This window comes from Echinops telfairi, unplaced genomic scaffold, assembly GCF_000313985.2.
Source record: "Echinops telfairi isolate 266 unplaced genomic scaffold, ASM31398v2 ScPeMD7_655;HRSCAF=1070, whole genome shotgun sequence".
NCBI classification, from domain to species: Eukaryota; Metazoa; Chordata; class Mammalia; order Afrosoricida; family Tenrecidae; genus Echinops; species Echinops telfairi.
In genome coordinates, this window is record NW_022104553.1 from 28,982,198 (window position 1) to 28,992,511 (window position 10,314).

Below are 10,314 nucleotides of genomic sequence, written 5' to 3' on the forward strand. Positions count from 1 at the left end.
CCTTTTCCCCCTCGGCAAGCACAGCGCCCCCCTCCGACGGGGCTGAGGCTCGGAGCAAGTGCGCAGGCGCCACATACCCTCCTTTTTCCTCACCCCCCACCCCGCCGCCCTTGGGGGGTGAGGGGCGGAGGAACCTCCAAGATAGAGGAGCTTTAGAAGAATTAGATGGCAAAGGGAGGGGGGAAAGGCGAGCTTTCTGTTCCCTCCAGGGCTGGTGCCCCGCCCCGACTTTGAATCGCCCCACGATCTCCCTTCTCGCCCCCGGGCGGATTCCCAGCAGCGCTCGGCGCTCTCCCTCCGGCGGGCGGGCTGGGCTGCGCTCTGAGGGGATTCCTACGTGCAAAGGTGAGTGGGCGGGCGGAGCGGAGCGCCAGCGAGCGAGAAGACCGGGGCTTGCCGACCGAGGTGACCCCAGCGGGAATCCCCACTAGCTTTCCGCCGTCTCCAGGGTGGCCTTTGTTTTGGCCGCTGGCCCTTTAAGGCGCTCAAGGGGGCGGGGTTAAACCTTGGGCTCTAGAGGTTGTGGGCGGGTCCGGCGGTGGAGTGAGACCGGGAATGCTCGGTAGGCGGGACTTGGAGAGGAGCAAGCCCCGGGATTGGGTGATGTGGGAGCCCGGCGGCAGTGTGCAGTTAGGATTGGTCCTCGGGGCGGGGCCTGGAGGCTGAAATTGGCTCCTGCGCTGGGACGGCGGGGACCCGGGAGAATTGATGGAGTCGGCTTCGGGAGCGGGGCCCGCTGGGGCCACTGAGGCCCTGGCCTCGAAGAAGACCAAGGAAAGAGCTAGAATCCGCATCCGCCGACGGTGGCGCAAAGTTAAGGCCAAAGGTGAGCGCACGCGCGCGGGGCTCGGCTGCGTTCAGAAGGAGCCTTGGACATCTAGAGGGACACAGGGCTGAGTGCATCAGACTGACCGCCCGGAGAAAGGGGGCGGGAACGCGTGGGCTTGCCCAATGCCGCCCTAGGGAGGCAGTGATCCGTTGCGAGGGGGCAGATCTGAGAGCAGAATACTGTCCCCAGACGTAGAGCTTACTGGACACCCCAGTACCATCTTGCGGGGAAAGCCCCCTCTGACCCAGCGACCGTGCGATGCTACAGCGCTGCGTGTTGACATTCTCTCGGACTCTCTTAAGAATGAGCGCTAGTGACGCGGCGGGCTAGGCGTTCAGCTGTCAACCACAGGGTCAGCCGTTCAAACCCACCAGCTGCTGCACTAAAGAAAGAGGAGGCTGCCTGCCCCTACGGAGGTTTACAGCCTCACTAGGGTCACGATGAATCAAAATTGACTCGACTGTTCTAGGTTTGGTTTGACACTCAGGAGACAATGACCGGTTGTAGCAGCTGTTGGCCCAAGAGGAAGTTTTGGGTGAGTCAGGGCAAGGGAAAAGGAAGAGGAAGGAATTCCCCATAGTAGGGAATGAGGTGGGCCGTTCAACTCACCGCAGCTTTAGCTTTCTATCAGTCAGTCCGTCCGTCACCCGTTGTGATCAAGGTCCAGTGCCTGACATGATAAGGGGGCCTGAGTTGCCCTGGTATCTGAACCTCCAGTCCAGGAAGAGGAAGCGAGGGCTGTCATCTAGGCTTCTCTAGGGTGTCACATTATGTACAGATCTCCGTGTGAGATGCCACAAGACAGCCGCAGGCAGGGGCAGGCACACGGGGTATGTATAGGTGTGGGTGTGATTGGGGCGATAGGGAGCTGTGGGAAGTTCCTGTGCAGAAGGAACAGGGCACTGAGCTGGCCCCGTCCCAGGAACCCCAAACTCACTGCTCCCCCTGCCTCAGGCCGTGTTATTAACCAAAGGTACAGCTGGAGTTGGCTGCAAACACACAGGCATTCAGACAGCTCTGTCCGACGGGCCCGAAGGCATTCGTTGTCACCCAGCAAGACAGGGAGCCTCGGGGGCAGGACAGCCTGCTGGAAGGCAGCAGAGCCATGGTTAAGAACTTGGACACCTGATTCCTACCTAATTCCTCAGGCTATAAGCTGTGAGCCATGGCATCTGGAGCAATGGGCTCCCTCTTTCCCTGCTTCAGCTTTCTGGGCAATGAAGTGGACATAGTGACAGGGGAGCCTGCCCTCTGGGAGGTTTAAGTAAGCATGGAGGCACTGGCCCCCAAAACTCTCAGGAGAGGCAGAGCTGGATCATGAATTCCCAAAGAGCAGGCTGTGTCTGCCTTGTTTACCAGGGATTTGCAGGGTCTGGTATGCTAGTCACAAGGGCAATCAAATGTTTACTGAATTCATAAATGAAGGGCTGAATGAACTATAACACAGGGAAGGCCATCATTGCTCAGCCTTCTGGCAGTGGGGAGGTGTCAGGGCGGGCTCCCACAAACCCACCCACTCAGGCTCATTCCCCCAAGCTCCAAGGCCACTTGTCATTTCCTGAGGTTCCCCCTGGCACCAAGTGCTGATTGGGTGAATCAGAGCCCCGCCCCTGCCCCAGGACATCCAGACCAACCCTGTCATCACTCTGATCTTAGTAATAACCTTGCCAGTAACCAGCAAGTGTCATGAGGATCACCCTGTTTCCCAGGCGACAACACTGAGGCCAGCCAGGGCAGAGGGAGAGCTGCCCACAACCCCCTCAGGCCAAAGCGTGAGTGAGCTCATGACTCTCTGTGCCACAACCTTGGGCCCAGAACTGAACACCTACTGGTGCCAGGCTGGGGCTCCAGGCAGCCAGGGAGACCAACACACACAGTCGAGCTGAGTATGCAGACAGTCCTCAATGACCCCACAAATTGGACTGCCATTGTACACAGTGATGCATGCAACAGAGGAGAAACCCTGAGTAATGGAGGAGAGAGACTTCCCAAGGATGGACGGGCAGGAACTGCTGGGCGGGTGGACCAGTGGGGCAGAGAGGGCCCCTCAGGGAGGAAGCAGGCAGTGGGGCCCAGAGGGTGCCTGGCTTGAGAGACCATGTCCAAGGTGGGAGGCTTGACCCAGAGAGGAGCGGAGCAAGACATGGGAAGACCTGAGGGGGTGATGAGATTTGTGTTTTTGAAAGATCCACTGCTGCTGTGTGGGGAACAGAGGGAAGGGGCCGAAATCAGGGGCGCAGAGAGAGAGTTGTTTTAACCGGAATCCAAGAAGGGGCAAGTGGAGGTGGGACCAAGGACCAAATGCCAAGGACCCCAAGGGACCTGCGTGAAGAGGATGGGGTGAGGGGCTGGATGTGGCGAGGAAGGAACTGGTGGCCAGGAGAGCAAACTGAGTCCTGCCTGGGGAGTCGGGGGAAGGTGTGTGTGGTGTGCATACACACTCCCACGCAAAGGCCAGGACACACACGACCCTGTGTACACACCCATGCATATCCAAATATGGATGCACACAAACTGAACCCAACACACAAACCCACTGCCACCCAGGCCGTTCTGACACTTAGTAGCCCTGCAAGACAGAGTAGATCCGCTCCAGAGTTTTCTGAGACTGTCCATCTTCCTTGGAGCAGACAGTTCCATCTTTCTCCCATGGAGCCGCTGGTTGGCTCCCACTGCCAATTGTGAGGTTGGCAGCCCAGCGCTTCACCCACAGTGCCACCAGGGCGCCTCACTCACTCAACCCACAGAGGGAAATAGAGGCACACAGACAGACACACAGAATAAGCTGAGACAGGCCATAACACATGCATGCAAACACGGATTCCTCAGACACATAAAGACACACGAACCCACAGGCAGAAGGGAAACAAAATAGCCACCCGGGCCAGACACACACCGGCCATGATGTGGACCTACATGCATGGGTGCTTGCTCGAGTGGACTCCAGAGGCACTCGCGTGTGACCAGCCGAGACACCAAGACAGACAGCTGACAAACACAGACTCGGATGAGGGTCAGAAGGCTCCGTGCCCCCGAGCAGTCAAGACATCGCTCTGTGCCTCGGTTTCCCCATCTGTCAGAACAGCAAGGTCAAGGGCTGTGGTGAAGATGGTTGTCGAGAGTGGCCACATCGTAGAAAGCACACAGAGAGGACAGTACCGGCCACGTGCTGGTCGCCGTGGTCATGTTTGCTGTCTAATGCAAACACGGCAGCCACAAAGACACAGGAGAGAGTTCCACATTCACTGGGCCCCGCCAACATCTAGCACAGGCATCCCTTTCAAAAGCCCAAGCCTGGCCCTTCTTCCATCGATTTCCCTCCTTCCTCAGCAACCTTCCTCACCTCTGCTCAATCCTCAAGGGCCAAAGCTGGTGCCCCTGCAAGTGGGAAGCCCCCAGCCCAGCTCCCTCAGCTCAGGCCTTACCTCTCCCCCAGTCCTCAGCCCGCACCCCAGAGAGCCTGCCTCTATCCCAGTGCCCTCTGCCTGGGATTCCGGGCGAGCTTCTGGCAAGTTCAGCTTCCTTTCCTCCCAGCCCCACCCAGCGCAGCACCCCAGGGAACGGCCTGGAGCAAGGCAAAGAACCTAGTCTAATCAGGATGGCGGCCCCACGGATGCACCATGAGACTAGGAGTCTATGGTCCATGAGACCGCGCATCTATGGAGGAGGGCCCGTCGGACATGCAGCGCACACTTGCCAGGCACCCGGCTGTGCCAGGTAGTGCTGGGGCCACGGCAGCAAATGACGCAAAATCGCTGCCCTCAGGGAGCCTGTCATTCTGGCCCAGAATGCCACAAAGCTAACCAGGCTCAGGAAATGCCTCTCACAGCACCTTCCTTCCTGGAAGAGTTCAGAGTGTTCCTGGGAAAATGGAACCGATAGAAAGGGGATGGGATTTTCCCACAGACTTTTTGAAGCCCCCTTTGCTGAGAGCACCTCTACCACCCTGATCTGGACAGAGTGCCAACTGCCGTTTCCAGATGGTGGAGACAAGCCTCACCCACAATCCACCAGCACATGGTGTGGGCTCTGTGTCCCAGTGTCGTGGCCAACTCACCTTGGAGCTGCCTCCCAAGGCCTGTCTGCCCCTGTCCACCTTCTGTCTGCCCTTCCATCCACCCCTCCAGCCCTGCCGTGGCTCCTCATACCTGCCTGCCTCAGGCAGGTTTGCTGAGTAGCTGCTGTGTGCTCAGCCCCTGGCGGGCCCTCGTAGGGATGGTCCCCCATGGAGACAGAGAACTCGCCCACAGCCACCCAGATAAGATGACCTCCTGCTTCCATAGTCCCTTCCAAGGCACTATACATGATTATTCATATCAAGTTGCTTTATTTTTGCAGTTTCACCAGCCTACAATTCACACACCTACATTTCCATAGTTCAATCACAATCATAACAGTTGAGCAACCATCGCCCCGGTCAATTCCTGGACATTTCTTCATCCTTGTACTCAGTGTGGTTCGCATATATGTCTATGTAGGCGTGTTGATTCCGTTGTCCGTGACAGTTGTTGACAATAGCATTTTGTAATCTGAAGCCCTCCGCTATTGATGAGAAAGGTTCACCCGGCTGGCCCACCCGCAGTTCTGCGGAGGAAAGGTGAGGCTGACTTCTCCCATCAAGATTTTCAGCCTGGGGAACCGTGTGGGGCACTTCTACTGGGTCCTAGGGTGTCCCTATGAGTGGAAGTCACCTGGCAAGGGTTGTTCCCCCCTAGAAGGAGCCCCACCCGCACACTGTGTAAGCTTCACAACGCCCTAGCACCTGGTTGTCCCTCTGGAAGCATGTAAACAAGTCAGTGTATCATTGTAAAATGTGTGAACTGCTAGGAAGGTCTAATGTCAGGGCAGGAAATAGCATCCCACCATCCCCGCACCCTCAGGGGACAGGAGCCTTATCTCAGGTGGGACAGAGCAGTTAGGGAATAAGCAACTCCTAGCTGAGGCCAGAAAGGAGCAGGCGGAGGAGGAGGAGATGGGGATGACAGTCACTACGACATGGATGGTGAAGGAACAACACACAGTAGGACCTGGGGTTCAGGCCCCCAGCCCTGATCCAGTCTGAGCCTGGCACCGCCCTTCGTCGGCTTTTGCCCTAGAAGGGACAAGCTGGGCTGGCTACCCACTTTTCCCTCCCCCAACAGCTGGGGCTGGCTGTGCCAGGGCCAGCCTGAGGGCGGGGGCAGAGATGTCAGGGCCTTTGGCTCCCTGAACCCCCTTGGGAGAGTGAGGGCAGCCTGGCTGCATGAGTGGCAACAGCTGGCTCTGGGCTGGGGCTGGGACCTTGGGCTGTGAGGGAGGAGGGGGCTTAAGGCCTTGACTCCAGGTGGCTGGGATCTGGACTCCAGGGGCCTGGAATGGAGGGGCAAAAGATCCTGAGGAAGATCTCCCATGCCCTGGAGCTGGGAGCAGGCAGAGGGGGCAGGGAGTTGGGCTCTGGGCTCTGTTGACTGCACGTGGTTCTCTCTGCCCTCTCTGGGTGGGAGGTGGAGAAGGGTGGCCACACCCAGGACAGACAAGGCCCCTCCCCGAGTCTTATCACCCCAGGCTGCTCCTGGCACTGACCGCAGTCCACAGTCTCAGAGAATTCGAAGAAGCCTGGGAGGGGTGAGTGCACAGCCAGCTGAGAGGGAAGAGGCCTGGGAGGGGTGAGAGGCAGGAATTGCCACCGCCAAGGCCAGCCTGGGGGAGAAAGGAGGAAGCCTGGGAAGTTGGGGGGAGGGAGGGCTCTCTGGGCAGTGGGCAGAATCTCCACCTAGAGGGCAAGGACAGCTTGTCCGGGATCTGAGTGACAGGTGGCTGCACAGGGTTCAGGGCCAGTTTTCCAAGTCAGAGCAGGCGGCTCAGTTCCTGGGGAGTGACGCGGGAAGGAGCGGCCCTGGGTTCCAGTGTGAGAGCAGCCTTCATCTCTGGACCGGAGCCTCAGTTTCCTCTCCTCCAACATGAGGATGCTAGCAATAGAAACCGGGATCTGAGCCCCAGCCGTTTGGGTCTCCAAGGGTTGGTGAGATCAAATGAGCGAGCACACAGACAGCTCTTGGCCCGGAGTAAGTTCAAGGTCAGCGCTGAGTACCAGGGAGCAGAGCTGGGCCGTGCAATCTCAGACAAGTGGACGGCCAGAGGCCAGGGGACCCATGGCTGGTGGGGGGCGAGGGGGAAGGTAGGATGAAGATTCTAGAACCCCAGTGGGGTGGGGGGGGAGTTTGGTGGGGCTCCACGGGACTGACAGCACTCACTCCTCGCTGATAATGGGCAGCCTATGATCACCAGAAAGGTGCACAGCTCGGAGCCCTTCCCCTGGGTCGATAGGTCAGAATGTACTAAGAAGCCGTGGGTTTGGCAGGGGTGGGGTCGAAGGGAGCCAGCCTTGAAGACCTGCGTCCTGGGAAGCCACCAGGTGGATGGGAATGGGTGAGCTGGGGCCTTAATTCTCCCAAATTTTAGTGGAGGCAGGTGAGTGGGTGATGGCTAGGGCCTCAGAAGGGGAAATGGGATGGGGGGGGGGGGGCAATGGACACTTGGATCGTGAGAGAGGAAACCAGCTTGGAGCCAGGTCCAAATGTCTCAGAGCCTTGGAGTCTGAATTCCTGGGCCCCAGAGAGTCCATGGGGACAGATGCCTGAGCTCCTGGGTCCCAGCAAGGAAGAAAGAGGGGCAGGCAGACTCCTGGGTCATCGCAGAGACCCAGGGGCCAAGAGAAGGCAAGTCGGGGACCAACTCTGTTCAGGGGAGACCGTAGACCAGGGAGAGCAGGAACTCCTGGGTCTTAAGTCTTCAGGAGAAAGGAGCCGAGCACTTGAACTTCTGGCTCCTGAGGAAGCAGAAGGGTCTGGGATCTAAGCTCATGGGTCATGAGGAAGCAAGGGGAGGGGGTCCTAAGGTCTCAGGTTTTGGAGACAGGCAGGTAACCTCCTGGGTTAGAGGGAAGAGGGCTCTGGAGCCTGGGACCCCTGGATTGGAGGAAGGAGCGGCTGAGGCTAGGACTCCTGAGTCTGAGGGAAGGGGAGCTGGGGGCCAGGGCTCCCGGGTCTTAAAAGGAAGCTCCTGGGCCCCCAGGCCCCAGCAGAATGATCCAGCCCTGCCTCACAGGCTTCCCCTTTTGCCCGCAGCCTCCAGGCTCACTCTCGGCATGGACTTGCACACCATGACCCAGGCGCTGGTGTCTCTGGCAGAAGACAACATAGCTTTCTTCGCCAGCCAGGGCCCTGGAGAGACAGTGCGGCGGCTGCTGGCCGTCTTTACAGGTGTCCGGGAGCAGGCACTGGGGGTCCTGCCGGCGCTGGGCCGCCTGCTGGGTGTGGCGCACCTCTTTGACCTGGACTCCGAGACGCCTGCCAACGGGTACCGCAGCCTGGTGCACACCACCCGCTGCTGCCTGGCCCACCTCCTCCACAAGTCACGCTATGTGGCCGCTAACCGCCGCAGCATCTTCTTCCGCGCCAGCCACAACCTGGCGGAACTGGAGGCCTACCTGGCTGCACTGACCCAGCTCCGCGCCCTGACCTACTACGCCCAACGCCTGCTGGCCGCCAACCAGCCGGGGGTGCTCTTCTTTGAGGGCGACGAGGGGCTGAGCGCCGACTTCCTGCGCGAGTACGTCACGCTGCACAAGGGCTGCTTCTACGGCCGCTGCCTGGGCTTTCAGGTGAGCCCCTGGGGCCCCAGACCTGGTCGGACACCTCAGAGTGGCCACAGTGATCAGGGTGACTGGAAGCCCCATACAGCAGGGGAAGCCGGGGCTCAGAACCATTGCACCTGGCTGAACACCTGCAAAAGCTTCAGCCTGTGCCAGGCAGAAACCTGTCAGAGAAGGGAAAATGCAGCTCTCTCCCCTGAACAGAGAGCCAGCCAAATGCAGCCAGAGGGCACCCCGCCAAAGACAGGAAAAATCTGGCTCTGTGGTGTACCATAGGGAGTTCTCTCTAAAGTCACCCTTTCTGGTCAGCCCTGGTTCTCACAGCTGTCAGACACCAACTTCACTCATTTTAGGGTACCTGCGTGGCCCCCGAAGTCATTTTGAGTTTGAGACCCCTAAAAGGATGGCCACTGTTAATCTCAAAGGTGGGGGCTCCGATGCTCTTTCCCCCTGGCATTCTGGAATGGAAGGACAATGCAAGCCCCACTTTGCAGGTTCAAGGGCGAGGGGCCCAGCCAGGATTCTGGGGCGCAGCTCTGCCTGAGCTGGCGGGCCTGAGGCAGAGGTAGCCATAGAGCATCGTCAAGGAGTCCATCACTGGGGGGAGGCCCCCTGACCCCTAGCCGCAGGCTTCCTCCCACCCTCCATTTACCCCAAGCACCCTCAGGTGCAGCTCCTCTCCACACTGAAGCTCGGGCCTGGGTGGGAAATGGGTCTAGGACTCCAGATGGGGCACAGGCTCAGAGCAGAGACCCAGTTTGCCCCTCAAAGTCCAAGCTGGGTCTGGCGGCCCACAGCAGACCCGGGAGCCCCAGCAGGAGTATCTGGCTAAGCCTCCACCTCTCCCCCACTCCATCCTCACCCCAGGGAAAGTTGAACTTGGCAGCCTCCCTGTACCCCCATCCTACCTACCTCTCCATACACCCTTTGGCCCTCCCCTCACCCAGACTGAACCCTCAAATGTTGATCAAGCCAGCATGCTGCTCCCTGTGTCCACCTGTGACCTAGGAGCCCTGAGAGGGCTGATCCCAGGGCACCTGAGCCATCCATGCAGCCACAGTGACCTGGCACCTCCACCACTCCCTGGCCTACTGGGGCCCCAGCCAGGAACAAGACTGCCCAGCACTGCTCCCAGGGCCCCTGGTGGTGTCCACCTCCGCTCTGTCAGCCCCCAGGAGAGCAGAGGCCTCCACCAGCCAGGTCCCAGCTTCCTGCCCTGTGCCCCTGCACCCAGTAGGACCCAGGCCAGTGTTTGCTGAATGAGCGGAAGGGCCCCCTGCTGGACCCTGGCCAGGGCTGATTCCTCAACTGCCCCGCCTCAGCCTCCGGTAGCTTTTAGATGTGATACCATCTCCCTACAGCCCTCCCCTCTTAGCCTCTTGGCTTGATTTCCCTTCTCACTCACATCAGCTACCTGCCCCACTCCCCAGGCCTCCCATTTGAAGACCGCCCAATCCCCATCTCTCTGACCATCTCCAGTTTGTCTTCCTGGCCCCCCACTGTCTGCCCCGTCCCAACTCAGGGGCTCTGTGCCCTCATCTTGTTCCCAGCTCACTACCCACCGGTGGCTCCAGCCTATACACGATAGGAGCCAGATTCTGCAGCTTTGAGCCCCACCTCTGCCCTCACCTCCCACCCCTCCCTGCTCGCTCGGCTCACCTGGCCCTCACCCAGCACAGCCGCCACCTAGGCACCTTCCTAAATGTCACCTCAAGCCCCCTCCTGGGAGCCCCAGCTCAGTAGCCTGACCTCTAGTCCTTACTGGATCCCCTCCATCTGCTGTCTGTCCTTCAGAGCACTCACCGACACCCGTGTGTGTGTGTGTGTGTGTGTGTGTGTGTGTGTGTGTGTG

At 59.4% G+C, this 10,314-nt stretch overlaps 1 protein-coding gene across 1 annotated transcript in view; it reads left to right on the top strand.

Moving 5' to 3' along the window:
• Positions 1-362: 362 nt before the first annotated feature.
• Positions 363-10,314, top strand: part of LIPE (lipase E, hormone sensitive type) — a 19,889-nt gene continuing 9,937 nt past the window's right edge. The window contains exons 1-2 of the mRNA XM_045292692.1: positions 363-826; positions 7,936-8,471. Coding sequence (XP_045148627.1) covers positions 709-826; positions 7,936-8,471 — 654 coding nt within the window. The 5' untranslated portion in view covers positions 363-708. The remainder of the gene's footprint in view (positions 827-7,935; positions 8,472-10,314) is intronic.